We start from the raw sequence: 22,976 nt of genomic DNA, 5'->3' as shown, positions 1-22,976 counted from the left end.
ACCCTCTCTGTTGAGCTTGCATTCATGGTACCAGGCAGGAATAGTGTGCACTGTCTCCTTTTACAAAAGCAGAGAGCGTACATTACCAGTCACGATTACTTGGCATGACTCCAACACAACCTTCAAACTACAAATACTTAATAGAAAATTTAAATTTAATTTTACAAAATACAGATACAACACTATCCAATGTAGCAAAATAATGGAATTGAAAAATAATTTCAAAATATTTAAAGCATTAGGTCCTAAAATAAATAATGCTATCTAAAAGAAGTGTTCAGGTTTTGCAATTAGGGGGAGGCAGTTCCAATATTACTGATCTCTTTTTCAACTTCCATAAGTTCCATAATTTATGTAGAAAAATATACAAGAAAAGAATTTGGGGATAAAGAAGAGGTTGGTTATGTAACATTTAGCATAAATAAAAAGCCTAGAGCAAAACTAAAAAGAAAACCAAATGTTTTATTTCTGTACATCAAGACTACAAATAGTATTTTAACACTTCATTTATTACCCAAATTAAGAAATTACACATTTTTATACGGTTACTAGTAAACATCTTAAAATCACTCCGTTTCCCCACATTTAAAAGGATATTGCTGGTTACTCTTATTAAATATGAAATCCAACAGAGCTTCCAGTAACAGCAAAATTTTTTTTGCATAAGAGATGAATACAAATTTGATTGCAAATTCTGATGATTTAAAATAGAAAACTAAAGTTCAGAGGGATGCACTTATGAATCTTACAGTCTGATCTACAATTCCTTTTTTAAACTGACTGCAGTTTGCATATGAATACCCAACGATGTGCCTACTACTAGAGGATCGGTTCCTTCCTTATGAAAGCAAATTTTTCCCAGATATCAAATTATATTAAGCAGCATATTCCCACCTTCTTTCCTTAGCAGAAATACTGCAGACAGATGGATATAAAAGCTGTTTAATCACAAAAAAATAATTAATTTTACTATCCTCTACAGCACAGATATGGTACTTAAGATGGAAAGAAACAACAGGGAAAAGGAATGTGAACACCACAGGCTTCAAATATAAAAGATAAAGCCTGGTAACTTTGGTTCAAATAATTTTAATAGTTGTTACATGTATATTTTTCCAAAGTGATGACTTTTATATGTACTGTGTATGCAATAGGAGTCTAATACATTTAAAAAAAAAATCTGTACAGGCACAGACGACAGAAACAGATAAAACATGGACAGTCACATCCATTCACGACAGTGTTCAAGTGATAACGATGCAGCCAAAGGTTGAACTTAAGATAACGCGAATTCGATTTCTCCAAGGTATTTCAGAAAGCACAAATGGAATATTATAAACGTTTTCTCTCAGTGCCTACCATCTTGAGGGAGGGTAGTATAAAACAAAATCTGCAACAATTATGCAACAACTATGATTTGTAAACAATTCTACAACATAAGTAAAGGTGTTAGGCTATCCGTAATGAGCATTTTCATCCTCTCAGTTCTGGGATATTTGCAAACATCTGCTTCACTTCCATCTAAAAGATTAATTACAGGATGTTAGCCCTGTCTCATCCCAATGCACTGCATGGTACACAACTTTATTGCCAGTTTGTGAAATTATTTATGTTTGAACAGCACAAAGCCAAAGCTTCATCTTTGGTTAATTTCACTGAGATGTCACTGTTCTTTAAATGTGCTTTCTTCGCATAAACACAGAAAACAGCCACACCGCACACGGCATTCATTGTTTTGAATCATAAAGCAGTGTCAATGTAATATTAATTAATGAAAACTAACTAAGAAATTGTGTTTAAAAATGAAACCTATTTGAGGGCATTTGATAAGACACAAGAGCTGCAGAAATCTAGAGAGAATTCCCTTAAAACTGCTTGGGTATGGGTGCTGCTTATAGAGTAGGCACTGGTTAGTTCCTCTGCAAATCATCCAAATAAGCATCAGTTTGTCTCAGCTTAATTCAAATCCAGCAGCACATTCAATGGCATAAAGCAGCTTGCTTCGCATAAGATTTTCATCGTAAAACTCAGGAAGCTTCAGCAAGTTCATGCAGGTACTGGCAGTAGGCAGCCTGTCTAAGTCAGATCCTCCATTGTGAATGCAAAATGCAGGATATAATTCCTGAAAAATGCAACAGAAAAAACATATAAAAAAATACATACAAGCCAAAACCCACCCCGTAGCAGCTGGCACAGATTTCTAGGAAATAAGTCACAGAAACACAGCATGGTAGGGGTTGGAAGGGACCTCTGGAGATCACCTTGTCCAACCCCCCTGCTTGATCAGTCACACCCAGAGCAGGGGGCACAGGAATGTGTCCAGGCGGGGTTTGAATGTCTCCAGCGAAGGGACTCCACAACCTCTCTGGGCAGCCTGTGCCACTGCTCTGGCACCCTCACAGGAAAGTCGTTAGATTAAAACCTGTCCCAATGACATACTCAAATAGCATTTTCTTTCATTCCTGGTGGCCCAAAAAGCACTCCTGGATTGCTTAGTGCCTCCCTCTCCCTTGTCCCCACCAAGATCCATTAATTTGCAAAACACAAAGCGATTTATTTAGTTCTAAGGAAAAAAAAAATTATTTGTTACTGTTCATACACTCTCTTTGCAAATTTATGATGCTACAGAAACAGTGAAACACGAAAAGAAAAAGGTTATACAGCAGCATACAATAAATTTTTTGTTGTATTTGCATGAAACAGCTGGGATTCATAACCTCAGACTCTCCTTACAAAGCCTCCCAAATCCCCACAGATGCTCTTTATTCTGTAGGAACAGGAAAATGGTGGGTTCCTGCTGCACTGAAGTTTTCTGACAGTGAAACACAGGCTGAACTCAGGGAACAATAGACCACTAGCAGTAACAGATAAATGGAGAAGGACGTTCTGTCGTGTTTGAATGGCATATAATATTTGGCATTGTATAATGGCACGGCTTCTTCTGAGAATTATACTTTCTGGTTTTTTGTTTCCAGGCAGGAAAGACATTGTTTCTGTATACACAAAAGTCCCAACAAAGGCAATTTTGCTCTAGCTAATGATGTGCTACACCAGTTACAACATTCTTCTGTTAGGGTTTAAAAGTGTTCAATTCTATGCACAATTTCTACACAAGCATTTACTTGTCACGTTAAAGTGATGCTCTGAGGAGAAAGAGGATAAATGAGCAACCAGATCTAAGAACAAATTTGATATAGTACTACATCAATTTCTTTCTGTAACATTAAAAGAAAATCCCAAACAAACAATGATCAAACATACCCTTTTCAGTGTTTTCCTTCTAGAGCTTCAGTTTGCTAGGATACCCCAAATATATAAAATAAAATTTTCAAGTCGACAAGTATCAAGCCATCATCTTCCTTCTGCTCACCAAGTATACAATGTCATTTTCTGTGTTAAAAATCAGTTGTCTGATACAATGCTAAAGGCATTTCTTACCCTAAAGGGATTTCTGTCTAAACCGATCTTTCAGCAAGGCTACAATTTATGAATTTCAAGATGAACAGTACTGATGACTTCAGTGGGTCTGTTTGTGTGTAAGATTAAGCAAGTACTTACACTTCCATGGTCTAGAACTCTGAATCAAGAGGTACTTTATATTCTCCAAATAAAGATCTAGCTTTATTTAAAGCAGCTATAATCACAGAGTGATTATAAAGTCACTCTGCTGTTATTGGGATGATATTGATGTGCACGGTGAGTCTGTAATGATATAAACTTGTCAAACCCTGATTAGTGTTCTGATGTAGTAACTACTGATCCAAAGAACTGACTTTCAAGACATTTTGTATGTAATACTCCATTGTTTTAATATCAGACTTTTTTTCTTCTGAGAAAGTGTATAGTGAAAATATATTTGTTACCTCTAAAGCACTGCTTCTGCTGGCAAGAAAGTATTAATTTCACCAAATGCTTGCCTGAGGTAAAACAGTTCTGATTTTAGTAACTGGAAAAAAATCCCAGCTCTAAAGGCAAAAGGTCAATGAGATGCTAAGCTAAATTATTGTTCAAATGGAGGCCTTAAAAGTATTTCATGGCTAAAATGCTGCATTTTTAGTGTTCCTTTCAAAATGCTAATTGAATTCCCCTACTTTAGCTTTAAAAATGGAAAAATGAAGTTCTAAATTGAAATGTCATGCCAAGGGCACCATTTGTTGCATAATTAAATACTGTACAGCGGGAAACTGCAATAGCTTCGAAGTTAAAAGTATCATCAATTTATTATGTGACCTGATTGGAACTTAACAATTTTCAACCACACTTTAATGATTTTTTTTTTTTGTCCCTAACAATCACATTTATTAAACTTATTAAACTTTAATTAGCTTTAGTAAATGTTATTCTGAGTCTGGCAGTGAGAGTTTAAAATTTTTAAACGACGCAAAGCTAGCCTGTGCTATCTATAAGCTATGAATGTCAAGACATTTCCTTTTCTTAAATGAACATGCATTAACTTAAAGAAAATGTGAAGGTCGCACAATATAGAGCATACATAAGATTTCAGAGTGAGAACCAGAAACTGTGTTCCTCTCAGAAAAATGTAGTACCCATATTAAAACTGTACACAAATTTTGAAGATAGTTTGTGTTAATGTCTGCCATCAGCATAAATATATTCAGACAGTTTTTTGGCTGGTAATACTCGGCACTCCTGCAGCTTCACACTCTTCACCTTCAAAGCTCTAAACAACACACTTATCATAGGCTACCGAGACATTATTGCTGATGACAATACCAATTACCCAGTTCCTTTTCTGGCAAACATTTCCTGGCAAATCCCTGGTTTGTTGGTAAATCCGTATTAACAAGCTACTACTGCAAGCACCACGCAAGTATTGATCTAACTCCCGCTCAGTGCTGCCCAGCAGAGCAGCAGTAATGCCTTTCCACTCTGCTTTCTGTTGCCAAGACTGTTGCATGTGGCTGAGCTTGCAAGTCCGTTGTACAGTGAATTAATCTTTTAACTTATTGCTGTCATGCTGAAAATCTGATGACTATTTTACTTCCATTTTTTCCTAGCCAAGTATGTTAAAGTCAGGTTGTGGCCAATCTCCCAAGTACGCACACAAACTTCAGCTTTCCACATTTGGCTTTGCTACGTCCTGTTTCTAATGTGTCACTGTCAGCCTTAATATTTTTAGACTTTGGATTCACTTCCTCCATCTCTTCAGATGTCACGCTGGCTACCTCAAAGCCGGGTAGCTGCATCTGCATTTCCTCTTCTCCCCTTGTAATTAAAAAGGATGACAACAAACGAAGACTTCTCTTGACTTGGTTTCCACACAACTGTTTCCCAGTTCTCCCTTTATAACATGACTGATGTGCACTGTTCTATCTTGGTCTCATCCCACTGTCTTCTAACTGTTCTTCCCACTGTCCTACAAAATCTTGTTTGTTGCTAGAGTACTGTACAGTGATATTCACACAGACTTGGAGAATTCAAGAGAAATGCCTGCAGGCTTTTAAGTAATCAATCACACAAATCAATCAATGAATACCCTAGATAGGAGTCAGGTGATTAAGCGGCCATCTCCACTGTCTCCATATCCAAATCTAGTCACTCCCGGCTCTCTTTACTGTTAAAGGGCTTCTAGCTAGTATGTTCTGTGGAATCTAAGACATGATTCATTTAATCCTGAAGTAGACACGTAGAACAGTCAGACAAATTACAACAGAAAGTGCTCACACCTCTCCTAGGTGCCTATAGAAGGACTGTAGCTGAGCTATAGGTTATAGATACTTCAGTTGGAGGATACGTTGCCTATCTACGTGCGAACAGCACCACACAGCCCTTGCTACAGCAGCTGAAGGGATTACGCAGAGAGTGAGACTGCACGGAGGTTTACAGAACGACTGTACCAAAGGGAAATTTAAATGATCACATGCTGCAATCGCAGTGCAGCATACCTGCAGCAGCTGATAAAGAAACAGTAAAATTAACAAAAGGATTGAAGAGGGAAGAGAATGTGAAGTTGCAGCATAAGGGGATGGATGGAAGTCAAGGGCAAAGGGCCACACTTCCCTGCAGAATGTGGCGCTAGAAACAACTCTTCCACTTCAAAATCACTCTGCAGCCTGAAAAAAAAAAAAGCTGTTTAGGCTACTGGGAGTATTCTTTCACCACCTCTAGCAACTGATCCACATACTACTGTATGACAACCTACATATGCTTTTCTATATTCTAAACCATTCATGTGTCAGAGGTGTGTGACTGAGACCACTGTGATTTCTATACTGGATGTGTCATTTGTTTTCCAGAGGAAAACTGTATTTAAGAAAAAAGTAAATAATCAAAAGTTTCAAAATTCTAGAATGAATTTTGTTTAATTCAATGAGAGAAAAACAGTGGTAAGTACTACAGACATCTAAGTTGTGTGCGTGGAAGAGGAAGGTGGGGGGTTTTGTTCCATTTTTTACCTCTGATACCTTTACCATGTGTCACCCCTAGGACACGTCACAGGAAAGGGCCCAATTCCTAGAGCTGAAAAGAAATTCATCTAGCATTTGCCTTTCAAGTGTTTTTTTTAAAATGCTGATAAAGTAACGTAAGAAAAACAACAACAACAACAACAAAAAACCCAAAAAACCCCACCAGAATGAACTTTCACAGTACGATTCAAAAAAATGTGCAAAATTCCAAGTAAGTTTCCACCTCCAGGCTATCATGTATATCTGAATTCCTGTTCCTATATAAAATGCCAGTATCTATCCCTGAAGTGTTTCTGTAATAAGCAAATATTCATTCAACACCACTTATTTTACAAAACAGCCAATAAACCTTCAGGATTTATACAATACCTTTCTTATGGGTTCATCTGCCTATTTTACCTAATAAATGTAGGAAATTAGTTACTATCCTCTGCTAATTAAATATGGTATCAGAGTACCTTATAATGGTAAAATTTACTAACTACATGTACTCAAATGTTGTTTATCAAGAAATCTTATTCTTACTTGTTAGAGACTGGATGATGCAATGCCTACATTCATTCCGCATAAGCCCGCCTTTGTATTAATTTTACTAAACAGCACAACAGTAAACATGCTGTTGACCACTGTACTAAAGGTGATGATGTTTGCTAAGAAACAATTTATTCTTCTAGTTTCTTACAGAAAAGCATTGACTGTTCCCACATTTTAGAAGAAATGAAGTCCATGGCCGGTTCTCAGCCAGAATTTTGCAGCCCAGGTGAAACTCATGGGTAGAATATCCCCAGAAATTAGTTTCAAAATGTCTTCAACTCATCTCAGCCTCTCTTTAGTTTTAAGCTGTATACAAGAAGTTTCTTCATACTTAAGCGTCACTGTAAATAGCAATCTAAATATAGCAGCAAAATATTTAGATACAAAGGGTTATGAGCTGTGACCCTATAAGCAGATAAATGGTAATTAGAAGGAAACACTAACCATTTGAAGTGGGAGGTATACAATTTAAGAGGTTCATATTTAATAGCTGCTTTTATACCCTAAATCCTCTTTTGCCCTATTTAGAAGACATTATTCTTTACTCAGTCTGTTCCTTGAAACCAGTAGCAATACTGCTTCTGTACAACAATATGAAATGGCAGCAAGGGTCTTCCGTGACAAAGAGTAAGCGCTCTAACCAACGCAGTTTTAGGCTTATCAAATTTTGCAGTTAAAACAGAAAACAACAGAATATTTCATGAAATATTTTAAAACTATACTCATTAGACACCCAAGTGCAAACATTGAAGCTCTTTCTGTAGTCACAGAGGAACGTTCTTGAATTCTAAATGCCTACTGACAAGAAAAGCTTATATCAATCTGCAGTGTTTATAGACACTTGCCAGGAAGTTGGGAAGACATATACCTTAAACCCCAGAAGTGGCGGTCGAGAGCAGCTTGTTACAAACTTGAGTAGTTTGCGTTTCTCTTCATCAGTGAAGCTTTCTACAACTCTCCAGAATATTTTAATTACAGGATGATCTGCTGTGTAGCCACCTATAATGAGATTTAAATGATATATAGGTAGAACAGTATCTCATAAGAAATAAATTCTTCAGAAAACCTAGCATCAATCTTGAAAAGCTTGTGGAAAATATGAAAACCATCAGGCTTACACTGCTGACTTCCAGTATCTCTAGATCTCTTTGATGACTGCATTTTGAGTTTCTCAATCATTGCTTACCTATGGCTACTATCTGCCCCAGCTTTTTAACTGCAGGTTTTCTTCATAGAATCCTACTTATTGAATTCAAATTCTTTTTATTTAGTTTAGCATTTACCTAGTAATTACTGCCTTCTACTCCAAGAGTTTGCAAAATCTGCGAGACTCAGGATGTTATTTAACGAATCAATGTACCCTGAGGTCAGCTCGGATGTAAACTGGTGATATAGTAGCTACTTTTTGATTACATGCAGGATAAATGCTGGGGAAAATTAAGTTAAGTCTCACAAGGCAAAAATATGAGCTCTCTCTTCAGGCTGTCTGAGAAATGGTAAGTATCTGAATGCAGTGGTAGAAACAACCATCCCAAAGTCATCTGCAGACTTATTTTCAGGGCAACCAGACACAACATCGACAAACATCCATTTAGAAAAAGGAATTTCGTGTCCTCTAATTATCTGGCTATAAACTTGTATTTAAGTGTATGAATAAAATAACCTGCATACCTGTTACCTCCCAGCATTTATAAAATTAGGTTGCAATTTTACCTCATCTTCTGAAATTCAGGCTTGTCTAGAGAGTTTGGCCAAAGTTAACAAGAATGACCCTACAACTTTTTTTTAAAAGCTAGGCTAAAAAGCAGTTTATTTATTCCTGAGTCAGTCATAATAAATTTTTTAATGTAAGTAAAATATACTTACCTGAATAGTTCGTGAAAGATTTAAGGTCATCCAAACTAATAGGAACCTGGGCACCAGAAATCAGGACCTAATAGTGAAGGAAATTAGACAATTACATTAGAGGCAAAAATGAGTATTTATTTCTGTTTTCTGCAGCTTTAAGCAGAAGTACCTGTATTTCCTGTTGATCAAACATTCGAAGCCATTCAAGATTCACAACGTTGGCCAGTCCCTGCCGGAAAGCAAGGCAGTGCTGTCGAATTTGTTTGTTTAACCTGTAGTCTGCCACCAGATGGATGTATGCAATTCGGTTCGCGCTGGTAACAGGGATATCTTTTCCACCTGGCTTCAGCTCAACCACCTATAAACATAATTTTCATAATCTTGGTAAACTTTAATTCTGTGTGCTATAAAATTGAACTGCAAAACTTTCTAGTAAGTGATGTATATATTTGAAGTTGACTAGAATCTACTCAAGAATATTCACCTCAAAATAAAATAAAAGATTATGACAAGTTATAAAGGTAGGGTTTTTCTGTTTACTCATACGAGCACATTTTATAGCATCCAGTTTTTAGACCTAGGCCTACAGCTGCTAACGCAGCCAACCACATGGCCCCGTGGTTTACTACCAGAAAGCAGATTCAGCAGAGTCGGAGCTCTTTTACAGAGGACAGTGTGTAATACTAAATTGACCTCTACAACACAGACAGAAACTGAGGTGAAAATCTTCCCCTTGGCAAGCTCGCCCCTAGCTTCGCTGATGCTAATAAGCGCCCTGGAAGAGCGAGTAGCCTGTATAAGCACAGATCTCACACACAGCACTCTCCTTCGGTTAGATTAGGAAAGCTGTGCTTGACTGGGTAGGCTCTTCTCGAACTGTTTGGTGATCATGAATTCTGCAGGATCACATTATGGTAGAAGCAACATCTACCAAGTCAAAATTAAGATTCTGATACAAGCCTAATTTACAGAATGATAAGCATTCACAATTCCTGTTGTTGATAATCCCAGTTACATGTGTTCAGTACTTTCAACAAAAAACAAAAATAACAACAACAACTAAAAAAATTAAGCCCAAACCTTGTTTTTCTACTGAGAAGCTTTGGTCCTTCAAGCACACCAAAATACCTCAGCATGGAATAATTTTGAATGGAAATAAAAACCAAACCAAAACCAACCCCAGAACAAAGGTACTGTAATAGCATTAAGATATCAACCAGCATCCACAGTAGTTGTCACTAAAACACTATTGACCTTTACATATTCTACTCTTTACTACAAGATGATAACTTTGCTGAGTAGTAGCCAAATCTGAAGAAATTATTTGAGTACTAAGAAGATTATTTTAAAAACCTGAAAAGCTGAGATACGGTCACCTTCTGAAGCCTTCAGAAAAAAGTTTGGTTTTTCTACGCTCTGAAGTCAGCAATTTTTAAATTATTGGTGTATAATTTTAAAAAACCTCTGTATTTCAGTCTGTGGTAACGATCGCATCTTCAGAGCACAGAGAATTAAACATGTGAGTGGTTTCTTTTGTAACATGCTACCTAATAACGCGAGCTGTTCCAGAACTACACAAAAACGCAAAGTGGTAAGATTAAAAATTCACAGGGCTTTTGAGTATTTGGATTTTTACTTGATTCACGGTTTTTAAGGCCAAGAGAGAACATTAAGATCTGTGAATCTGACCTCCCAGATAACACGGGCCAAAGGATTCTGTCTAGAGATTCCTGTATTTAACTCAATAAATTCATAGATTAGTTAGAGCACATTTTTTAGAGAAACAGGCAATCCTGGTGTATGTGATGGAGTATTTACCACTTCCCTTGATAAGCTAGAACAACCTGAATTACAATAGGTGTTAAAAATGTGTCTTCCTTCCCACTTTAATCCTTCAGCTGCAAGCTTCTTGATTTTGTTACGCTTACAGTAAAAAACCTCATCAATATCCCACCATCTCTGGGTGTAGGTAGCACTATGTTTAAGTCCTACTCCCTGAAGAATTAAGTAAAATGATGGTGTCAGTTTAGCTGACTCTATTTCACACCCTGCACACATTAGTTTATTCTCTTCTAAGCAAGTCCCCTTCAACGAGAACCACAGGCACAAGAGGCAGGATAGCCTTCTCCAGGATTTGCCCTGTGAGCAGCCTGGCATGCCATGCAGTCAGCCGGACTAGGGGGTACAGGCCAGTACCTGCTGCCACTGACTGGCCTGAGGGTGAAGATAGTTTTACTGCTAAAGTCCACATGGAGTATTAATGGAAGTATGGGGCATGTTCCACACTGCAGCAGTAACATCTGATGAGAAGGGGCCCCTGTGCTGCTAAGCTTTCTCCTCTGCTACTACAAGCAATAACATGGTCTAGAAATGTACTGTGTTTCATCCCGCTACAGTAGGTTTACTATTCTAACTGGAAAGTCAGTCAATAAATGGATTCATCTAATGATTAGAAACATTCTAATTTATCTTTTATTCCAATGGGTGAAGTTTGTTCATACCAACTGTTCTTATTTCAATATTGCTGTATAGCTTAACCAGCTCTTTACCTTCCTCCTCAATCATATCCATGGTGTATTACTTATGGGCAGCAACTTCATTCATCTTCCCAGATACTTTTTCACTGAACTAAAATAAGTTCCTTTAATCTCCTCGTATAAAATACCGTTTTAACAAAGCCTAACAAGATCAGAAAGCTTTCTCTTACTTATTAAGTTCCTGTCCTCTTTAGTGTTACAGGATCAGAGCCACCCGTGTGTTCCACATGAACAGATCATTGCTGAGATCTCAACCCTACTTACATATCACTTTCTGCCCACTTACAAATCTTCTCTGTTCTTCTGCAGAACTGCATAATTACCTGTTCTTTTGCCAGTACATCACTAAATACAATTCCTGTCTTTGAAGAATGGACAGATTGAATTTGGCCAGATTAAAGCATATTTGTATCACCCAAGCTTCTCTTAAGAATATACCACCAATACAATACAATACACCAATAACAAACTAACGAATAATTATTATGCCATTTGCATGCAGGAATTTCTGTTGTTAGGTCACTGTTTACACAAAAAATGCCTGAACTGACTTCCTTCCTAAAATAGCAAAAGGGAACTACTGGCAGGGTGTTGTAGAAAACTGCTCTAAGATTCATCCCAGCACTAGGTGAAGTAAAACATCTAACTTTCCCTGTAGGTCACCAAAGAGAGGTCAGGACACAGATGAATTTATGCTTATGTTTGCATTATAATAGTATTGTTTCCACAGCAGTCTAAAGGATGCTGGGAAAGCTGTATCCATTGAATAATAAAAGCTACTCTCAATCCTTACGAGGTTCCTGCAAATCAGAGGGGAAAAAAACCACTTGTATTCTTTCTGACCACTATTTTCAGAAAATAGAAAAAAATTTCTTTAAAATCCTATTTTTGCTTTTATTTTTAAAGTAGCAAACCATGATTTCTGATCCAGCAACACTTCCGCAGCTCCCCTTCCTCCTCCCAGCTCTGCATCACCACACAACTACAAGCAGTTAACTGAATTTCCTGGGGTTTTCCAGTGATCTAACTATCCACTTTCAGAGTTTGTCAATGTGAGATTAATTCTACCACCATTTCGTCAAAGCATCACGGCAGCCTGAAACAAAGGGGCTAATGGAGCAGGAATAATAAATATGCCATACAGGCTAAGAAGGATGTAAAACAGAAGACAGAAAATGGTAACACTTGGGCTGGCAGTAAAACTATAACAAAAGTAGACGCAGTTCACTTTTTACTCCTTCGTTGTTTTCATGGCATTTTAAAGGAACTATTGTAGAATTCCTACTTAATTCTAAATGTCAGGAATGATTGTTGAAGGGTTCCTTTTCAAAAAGGCCACAACACAATTTGTAAAACCTAAGATTTATTAGCCTGCGTTTTCATTTTTCTCCATCCAACTTTCACCACTAGATGGTGCAAGATAGTTACACAGGATGGGCAAGAACAGAAAACTTCCCAACACGTGCAGACTTGCGTCATCACCTTATTTTCTAGTTTGTAGATCTAAGTTTAAAAAAAAAAACTTGGTTCATTATCAAAATCACATTTTTAAAAAGCACTCGAATCATACATATTACTTAGATAAGTATTCATATCATTCAGACAATGCCATAGATAACTAAATTTGATTCCATACTCAAAGTGTGCTTTCAAAATGAATGGGAAATATCAAAAAGGGGTATAAAAGACCCATTTTTTTTTAATCTGAAAGAAAAGGTGCTTTGCATTTTTCAGTGATGACAGAGGCTATTGCGTTAGGCCTCTGTCTGAAGGTTACGTATACTTGGAACAAAAGTTGCATACAGTTACAGTTTCTGTGGCTATAAATTCAATTATATGCTTCTGCAAGTACATACTAAAAAAATGCACTCAACTTATATTTATAGTCTTATTTAAGAAAACCACCACCATTTGTAAAAACAGGTAAATATCTCTTATGTACGGCTGCAGTTCAAGCGAAGGGTTCAGATGATCATTTTCAGTTATTGTATCTACTATTTTGAATATTAGCATAATAATGAAATACACACCAAAAATCAGGAAAACCGTGTATAACGTAATATTTGTCAAGCAGAATTCAGGGGATTTATCTTCTGGCTTACTGATAATAATCTGTTACACCAAGTCACTTTGTAATGTGATCATGGGCAGACAACAGCAAGCCTCTGGTGGTAGACAAACTTAATGCTAGCTGCTGCTCACACAGATCTGGCAGTGGCAGCTGCTTCCCAGGATAATGGAGAAAAAGGGAATATGTAGAGGGTAAAGTGGAAAATATTTTAGGAAATAATAAGGGACCTGTCATCTAGGTATTCTTTTTTTGTGTATGAAGACGTAAGACTTATCTCCAGAGCAATTTCAAAAACCATTCTTACGGATAGTCAAGAACTTTTATAAATTTGTTTTTAGGACAGATGAAAATATCCTCTCTCTTCTCTTGGACTCTGATCACTTTTGTTCACATCACCCCTAAAAAGTTTTTGCCCTGTCTGGAAACAAACAGATAAAGGCTTTCTTTCGTTTCCTGTCATCTGCCTTCCAGATGTTCAGGCAGGAGTTCCAGATAAGAGACTGCATCTGAATACCTAACAATGTATTTGCCATAAGTGTTATAAATCTGCCTGAGAAGGATCAGCCTCAACTTCAATATTTTGCTTGGGAAAAACCTCCAAAATCATTCATCTAAGCCACTGCATCCTAGTAAAGAAGTTCCCATGACAGAAACTTTCAGAATTATTTTGAAGGCCTCAAAATTTTATCTCAGGGAAATTCAAAGGCAAAAATTGTCCTTTAGTGAGGCAGCATATTTTCACTAACAGCAACAGCATTCACATCTGTTTTAAAAAGCCAAAGAAGGTGTCCTGACACCAACTTCTATACTATATGTATTTCAGAGAAACTGCTGCCACATATATTATAGTGCTCTTCTGTGGATTTGTGCTCCTACACTTTATTTATGGAGTCTTCCAGTTATGGAATCTTCTCTCATTCAACCATTCTGATCCATGGAATCTGAAGAATCAATGTTTGAGAAGACTTGCTGGAGCAGAATCCTCTTCATAATGAGAGGTTATGGAATCTAACATTTTTTAAGACAAGAGAATACATATTTGAATCTTCCTCTCTTCCCCTGGGCAACCATAAAACTCACCTTCCTCACTGAGAGCGAGCGGGGAGGGAAGTCTGAAAAAGGAGGCATTTTCTTGGTTTTGTTAACCTTACACTCATTATAAGCAATTTATAACCATTTTATCACCATCTAATCTACAAGATAGAAGGAAAAATAAAATCAATATACACAGCTACTTGAAGGCACCTATAACTATTATAAGGCTGACATTCTTTTGAGATTTTTTTACTGGCCACCATTTTATGCAGCAGATCCAACAGCTGAAGTCTAGGCTGGTATCACTGCATTAGATAGTTCTTTATCAAAAGCTAAAGCTATTTGGGGTTGGAAGATAAGGTTGATGGCATAGCTCCCCTAATTAGCAGGTCTAATGTGCAAATTATTAAGTACCTTTTTCAACTTCTGGTGAATGCACTTTGACAATAGTTTAATGGGATCTAAAAGCACATTACAGGATTGGAATCAATATGCTGATAATAGAATTTCTACCTTCTACTACTGACAGAGGCAATAGAGCCCCTTTTGAATGTGTCTTTCATTGCAGATAATGCTTTTGTGCCACAGTTGCTGGATGGACACTGTCATGAGGATAGCTATTTACAATGATAGATTTATGATGCATTTATTGGACACTAATTTATTAGACACTAAAGTGGTTGTTTAGCTGAAAACTAGAGATAATGTACATTCAACAGAAAGAGTGCAAATTAAGCTCTTTTCCCAAAGTGAATTACCCTTACCTTGACACAATTAATTAGTATGCAATGGTTACACGAGTCAAATACCAGACAAAATGTATTTATCCATATGAGGTTTATTAAGGTAATGAAATAAAGTATAAAAAAATAACCTGTTGCATTAAAACACAGAAGACAGTGACAAGAACCAATTAGTTCTCTTGAACTACACTAAGCACACAGTCTCATTAAAAGACGGTTCATACTTCACAGGTATAGCATTCTCCCTCCAAGTCTAAACCTAGCAATACAGCATCAGAATATTTAGTTTAACTTACAGTTCATTTAGTTACTGAGAAACTCACTATTATATTTAATCTTCCTTTTAAATTTATGCCAAAAAATAAAAAATGAAAAGTCTTGATAACACTAGCCATAACCCTTAGAAAATATAAACAAACAAATTAGGCTTCTTGGCAAGAATGCACTTTCTACAAGTTTTTGTTGCAGTAGGTGGAGCTGGCAACATCTCTAACTTGGATCTCCTTGTATATTATTTCTGAGCTCCTCCTCTTTTCTGTGTCCTTCCACCTTACTTGCTGAGGAAGATTATAACTTGTGTGGCTAATTTTTGAGAACATACAGAGTAGCTGTATAAAGCATGGAAACCAGGAGATCTCCAGAAAATATTAACTGCTTTTTGTTTTTAATGAGAGACTAAACTGCATTTGTACTAACTGCGATCAACAAAACTATTAAGTGCATTTAAATAAATGGCTTTAGAATACAAACAACAGGCTTCCCCTTGCCAGCCCCAGAAAATCCTACCTTAGACTGGAAACTGCCATCTTGTGTGGTTTGCATCTAGTAACCAAATACATGGATGCTACAGAACTCAATTCAGTATTGGTCACTTCACAGCACGTGCTACAACAGAGCAGGGGCTCTACTGTACAATATTGTACAATAGAGTAGCTGCTCAAAAAACATCCTTTCTGATACAGCTCTAACACATGTCTTTATTGCAAGTTTTTGAATGTTTTTCTGAAGACTGTGGGGGTCAGAAGTTTTCATATAGGGAGTGTAACCCAGGGGAAAAAATGACACATGGCATATGTTTAATATGAAATATTACTTATATCAGGCAATCGACTCTCCCCTTCAGCATGAATCAGGAACCCAAAATCTGTGGATACTGTTTTATAACTGTAATGCAATCCAGATTTTAGGATCTTCAGAATGACAGGAAACGGATGACAAAAGAGTAAAGATGAAGTCCAAACCTGATGCTATTAAATCAGAAGTCCTGAGCACCAAACTTGCTACGATTTAAGCAGCAGCAGAGTACTCATCCTAACAATTTCAAGAACTAGCTGCTGCATCTGAGAGATGTGCATAGTCCCAGGAGTCCCTGACCAATAGGCAAACCCAAGGGAACTGCTTACCCACTTTTATAGCCTCTCTTTCTTCTACAAGGAACAAGGCTGAATTTGGGTGCTGCTGCATGTCACAGTGTGGTCAGGTCTACTTTTTTGATCCAATTATTAAATACCATAATCAAGTGTTAGTAGGCCATAAGTGGTACACAATTTTAATCCTCAAAAATGAAAGAGGAAGCATGACAAAAGACTTTAACTAAGGAGGTTAACTGTATTAGCACATAAAGGATCACTTTACAAGCTCTAGTGACATCGATTTTCTACTATTAACATAAGCGATCTTTAGTACTCACAACAGAGCAAATAAAAGCCATAATCAAATTTTACAGTACAATTTTATTAAAACCTCATACTTAAGGACCTAGTTAACTGGCCCTAATTAAGTGCTTTTTAGAAGCACTGAACACCCATTTCTCCCCTCTGACTCACCTGATGTCTCAAACCATAAAAAAAAAAATTTAGGCCCTCTACTTTGAAAGCTACAGCTACAGCAGACAACGCTTATCTCACAACAAAGGGTCATTATAATTTAAAACCATTCTGATTTCTAACGCTGATTCCAAAACCAGGCAGTACTTCTACAGTTTACACATACACATCATGTAACTTTTGCAATTATTTGAAGTGCCAAGAATCAACGTCAAATATTTTGTTCAACAAGTTATCTTGGGCAATAGAACATTTCATGTATGACTGTTCGCCAATAACCACTATAGTTTACTACTTAAAAGACCAGACCTTTAAGTCATCATCAGAAATTTGGGGTTTGGCTGTTTTGGGTTTTTTTTGAAGTACAAGATTATTGTCTACTCCAAATATTGACTCAGAATCCCGATGATGCCTCACAACACAGAGCACCTTCAACAGTTGCTTCCTATCACTTTTAAATTAAAAAATTAATTAGTAGGGGTAGTAACGACTCATCAGTCATACATAAAAACAAAAGGCGAAAACAGTTCTTACCTGTGCTTCCCCAAGGTCATTATTTACCACAGTGAAGTTTAGTCCAAGTTCTTCCACATCGCCTTCATAGCTCTTGAGAAAAAGCAAATTTTTGTACATTTCTGGATCTAATGAAGCTAAATGATGAATGTCAACATCAGCACTTGTCCCCAATAATTTTGAAAGGAAAAAACTAGCAAATGGCAGCTCCACCAGCATATTTTCATAAAGCGCCTGAAAAACAAAGCAATTAAAAACACATTAGATTTTATTGTTGTACATGCAGAAATTATGAAGGCTATTGTCTGTTTCTCAACTTTCTGGTAATTCCTTCTTAATTTGGCGTCTAAGTAAGATCTTCTGGCATGGCAACGACCCAGATATTGCATGAATTTAGAAATATTCATCCAAAGTTTGAAATGTTAATATTCTGATGAAATACCAAACTCCCAAATTTTACAAATGAATTATGTGGCGATTTAAAAGGTAAGGTCACTGCTTATCTGCCATTAGTATTCTTGTCTGAAGTGTTATAGCAAACAGCAAGTGTATCAATTGCATAGATTGGCAAGAAAAGCGAAGTTTGCTAAAGCACAATGCAATTGGATTAAGAATGCCTTCTAAAAAAAGTTAGCATCTCTACCTCCATTAGCATTGTCACAAGCAATATTTTTGCATTCATATCAATTGCTGCATGTAAAATAGCCTGCCCCTTAAAATAGTTACGTAAGACCAGTACATTTTAAACTAATCCAAACGAACAATTTCTCTTGCACATTATTCAGCTTCACTGCTGCATATTTTTGATGAATTCTACTGCTTAATGCAAACCATCCTAATTTCCAAGCCCAGACTTTACCAGTTATGACTGTATCGTATGTCCAATCCTTCCTATGCCTGACACTGTTACACCTGTCAAAAGATTACTGAGCCAAAAATGAGCCTGACCCGAATATGTAGCACTCATGAAAATGTATTTTTTCTGTAAACTAAGTTTCCTCAAGAATTTTCAAAAATGCACAGAACTCCAGCGATACCACTCTCAGCTGATCTACTGCATGACCACATTTTGATGTAATGCAAAGCAACTTTGCATATTTTTTCATACAGTAAGTAACAACTTCTGGTTGATTGGAAGAAAAAAGTACTTATGGTAGCTCTTAAAAGGAGGAAAGATGGAAAGTCCAGAGCAAGAAAGCTTGACATCATTTAGAGAAAGCCTATATGAATAAAGGAAAAATAATAGACCATTTCCTTTAAAAAAAAATCCCTGAAACACACTGTCTGTGCATAGCCTTCCCCATTGTCCAGTTTGTTTGCCACATCAGCATCTCTAACAATGACAACCAGATCTTTACAGTATCATTAATATCTCTGCCAGGCTGATCAGAAAAGACATCAGCACATAACACCAATGTTTGTTCTCTTTTACTCTTCAAGAGCAGTGTTTTGGCATTACTGAATTCCTCCATAATCTGTTGCAAACTTAGAAAAGGAAGCACAATGAGCAAAAGATGGAAAAAAGAAGAATAACTGTAGCTGTAATCACTCAATGCTATTCCAACAAAGACGTTAAGAAAAATATACACAATTCCTTAAACTTTTGAAAGAACATTTGTATGAGGTGAGTTAGACCTTGCAGAAAGAATTGAGACTAACGAGTTCAAAGCCAAAGGGTGCATTATATTTAGAGCCATATGATTTATTCAAGGTGTAGAAGTCGAAATCCTCATTTGTATAGTTGACTTTAAAAGCAAACTAGAGGGATAAATCATTAATTTGCAATGTATAAGGTCAGTGTTTGCTGTTCCTGCATTAGTAACAATAAAGCCATTGTAATTCCTTAAATATATCAAAGCTACCCGAATTTAAAATGGAATTCCATCTATGACTCATAAAATGTAAATGTAGAGGTGTAATTTTTTACACAAGGCAGGTTTAAGCCTTTAGAGCATTTAATATACAAGGACTAATAAATGATAGCACTAAAAACTATGATCACATCAGCTAAATGGATTATAAATTAAATTTCCATAATGTATGCAACTGAAATACAAATGTAGACATAAATCAAGGTATTTTCTAAACACAGGTTAATTACACAAATTCAAAACCTGTCTATTTTTTATGCAAAATAATCCACTTAGCATTTTTCAAACTGGTCTTAAGTCTTAGCCACTTGCAACACTTGATCCTAGAAACCTATCAATAATTCCTTGTCAGGAAAAAACAGCAATAGGTATATTGAAGAAACTTGTATGTTATTTTTCAAGTGCCTGTCTTTTATGAGTGTTTATTGCTAGAAATTGTGCCAAAATGATTTGAAATAAAAAGGATTAATTATAGTAGAAGCTTTTTAATATAAGTGAGTGCAGCTGCAATGCAATTAATGCAAATTGTGACGCTATCAGGAAAATAAATGTGAACAACATCACTGGCTATTTCTGTTTGCTGCCAAGTACCTTCAGTAATTTACTACATTAAGAATCAATAAAAAAATAATGCATTTCAAATGCATCACTATTAATCTTCAGGTGGTTCCAAAGTGAACATTTATAACTTCATCTAAAAACTATATAAAGCATTTTTAAATAAACTAAATTGTGCAACTTGAGAACAACTTTAATTACTACTACTTCTCTTAGCTACATGATTGCAATATTAAAAACAAAGTATTTTTGGAAACAAGGCAAACAGTAGTGTTTTAATTAGTTTGAAAGTCAAGCTATCCTCATAAAGTTTAATAAAAAATGTACTAAACCCTGGTAAATAAAATAATGAAAAACTCTGGGTTTTTTTTCAAAGAGGTAAATTATACCATTACAGCTCCAGCACTATGCAGAGATGCTGAGAAATGCTCAGTACAACTGAATATGACTTAATCAACTGAAATTTTATCTTTCAGTTTCAATCTAAATTCCCCGTTTCTCAGTCACCATAAACTGCTCAAACTACCTGTTGCTGCCAAAAGATGTGATTCCACCCAGTCCTACCAGGGGGATGAAACAAATGAGCTTGCTGATTCAACTAGGTTTCTTTGCAGATTATTTGTCTGGGGTGTTTTCTGGGTGGAAGGATTGTTTGAAGTTGAGCTTTCTATCAAATTAGAATCGGATCCAGCTCACAGCTATGGCTGCAACTGGGTAGGAACAGCAGGACCAGTTGTTTCAATGGGAGCACAACCTTACAGCAGCCAGTTGCCCATGGAAGCCCACGCTGATGGGTATTTTTCATACTTCAGCTAATCTAATGGCCGAAACGGGAGATTCACTCCTTCCCTCTTTTCCTTTAGTGAATTATCTTGGGGAGCTATAAGTTACCCTATTTTAAGCTTACTTTTCTGCCTGTTCAACCCTCTGAACTGGCCCTTCTGTAACAATGACAACACAAAGGAGGCAGGAGCCCAGCGCCGGTGACAGGCAGGGGAACAACGACCACCTCCTACAGAGGTAATCAGCCGTCAGATCAGCTTAGGTGCAATATGAAGCTGCACCGTTAGCATATGCTTACATATGTACTTTAATACAATATAAAGTCATGCTCTCCCCACAGAAGCAGTCCTCTTTTTTCCTGCAACAGCCAATAAGCAACAAAGCCAATGGGGTAAAGTGGCTTGCTCTTGGAGGGAGGCGACTTCTGTTTGACTGTAAGTCAGAAGTTCCTGGTCATACCCTGCTTCAAGAGATCAAAGCCAGCAAGCTCAATATATATTTTAAAACTAATCTCTCCTCAAACTTCAAGTACTCTCACCCATTGGCAAGTTTCCTTTAACTCTTACAGTTGTCACCTATGGGCCCGGTGCCCTTCTAGGATGAATTCTGAGAGTTCACGTTCCCAACTTTCCTATCTAACAAGCCCTTTACTTGATTCATTTTCTCTACCCCGCAAGTCCCATAAACTGTAACTGACTAAATCCAGGAAAAAATCCAGATAGGGAGTCATGAAAGGAGCAACTGGTGGTCAAATATGACATTAGACTTCTAGTTTCTAATGTTGGGGGGGGGGGGGGGGGGGGGGGGCAGGGCAGGAGGGGGAATGACACTTAGACACGATTTAACAGAACCTATATACCCCTGCCTCCCCAAAAGGCTGGGAGTATTAGCATTCCATTTTCACAGAAGCACAGTTTGCAGATACAAGCTTGAGGCACGAGGCTAGTCTGAAGCAAAGAGAGGAATGTCTATATCAACACAAGCAGTGTAGTGCTCCTAGTGCTCCAGTAGCTAAAAGGTTATGTCTCCTGAAAGGGCCAACCTGGATTTCCCAGTATTATTTCAAACTCCTGTAGGTTCAGGATGCTCTTTAGGCAAAGTTATGGCACCCCTAGATAACCATTAAAATAATTTAAAAGCTTCTGAAACAACTATACCAAAAAAGCCCCACCTGCTTTTCAGTAACAAATTAGGTTTTGTACTCTTCCCCCCCTATTTTCCCATTAGCTCAAGATGGCTTCCTATCTTTGGGGTTTCCCCCCCTCCCCCCCCCCCCTTTTTTTTTTTTTTTTTTTTAAATGAATGGTTAGAAGTTCTTTCTGGTTAAAAGGCTGAAAGCAAGATTTCACTATGGAAGTAGTAGTATTCAGTGAAAGGAGCTTCATACACCTCTCCTCCCCTCCGTGAAGGCCTGCAGAACACACCAGAAGAATAAAAGTAAACAAAATAACAGAAAGTCTACTGTGGCTAACAGGTTTTGACTTCACACACAAGAGCACACAGTCTGAAATCTATTGTTTCTCTTTTAAGTAATATTAGCTAGTTACAATAAGGCATCTAAATACTGCCTAGTTCAGCTATAATGGACTGCAACATGGACTAGCTACAGAACCCTTTACTCAGTTCAGGAACACAGATCACAACTCGGTCATCTAAAGAAAAAAATATTATGTTCAGATACTGGACAGATACAAATACAATGTATGCATTCATTAAACACCTGTGATGGGGTAAGGCATGGCTACGGCCAACAACTTCCAGAATATAGGCATGCAATCAGTAGCTTTACAATATTTCAGAAGAAAGATCTCAGCTAGAGCGACAGCTGAGACAGTACAGACAGAAGAAAGATGAAATGTGTCGTTCTCCAAACAAGGTGGACTTTTTCTTGTTTTCAGTGTAACGAGAATAACATCTGACGGGGACCACAAAATGTAACTACCATACCATTATTTAAGCACTACATGTTCACATGCGGTACTGTTCAGGTATTGACCCCAAGATTTAGAAAACAGCTCTTCAGAAAGAAAAGACTTTGTGCCATGTTTTAAAACTGGACAAACTTTAAGCTAGTCTAGGCATTTCAAACAAATTAGCTATATGTAGAAGAGGTTACACGCTGAACATACACCACATTGAATAAACTTGAAATTGCATAAACTCACAGATGAACAAACTAAACCTCCCGGACTATGAGGCAGCTTTAGTGCCTTTACTTACATTTTCAGG

General features: G+C 37.0%; 1 protein-coding gene across 3 annotated transcripts in view; it reads right to left on the bottom strand.

Moving 5' to 3' along the window:
- Positions 1–442: 442 nt before the first annotated feature.
- The window catches only part of UBE3C (ubiquitin protein ligase E3C), a 76,798-nt gene continuing 54,264 nt past the window's right edge, over positions 443–22,976 (bottom strand). For 2 of the 3 annotated variants that reach the window (XM_075082374.1, XM_075082376.1), the window contains exons 19-23: positions 17,557–17,769; positions 8,980–9,168; positions 8,829–8,895; positions 7,831–7,961; positions 443–2,122 (exon numbers count right to left, since the gene is read on the bottom strand). In XM_075082374.1, the coding sequence (XP_074938475.1) occupies positions 1,952–2,122; positions 7,831–7,961; positions 8,829–8,895; positions 8,980–9,168; positions 17,557–17,769 (771 nt within the window). In that variant the 3' untranslated portion in view covers positions 443–1,951. Of the gene's footprint in view, positions 2,123–4,196; positions 6,075–7,830; positions 7,962–8,828; positions 8,896–8,979; positions 9,169–17,556; positions 17,770–22,976 lie in introns of those variants that run through there. The other variant, XM_075082375.1, reaches the window with a different exon arrangement.

The sequence above is a fragment of the Phalacrocorax aristotelis genome, chromosome 2 (genome assembly GCF_949628215.1).
Source record: "Phalacrocorax aristotelis chromosome 2, bGulAri2.1, whole genome shotgun sequence".
Lineage (NCBI taxonomy): Eukaryota > Metazoa > Chordata > Aves > Suliformes > Phalacrocoracidae > Phalacrocorax > Phalacrocorax aristotelis.
Note: the sequence above shows the minus strand (reverse complement) of the source record. Positions and strands in the feature narration are given on the sequence as shown.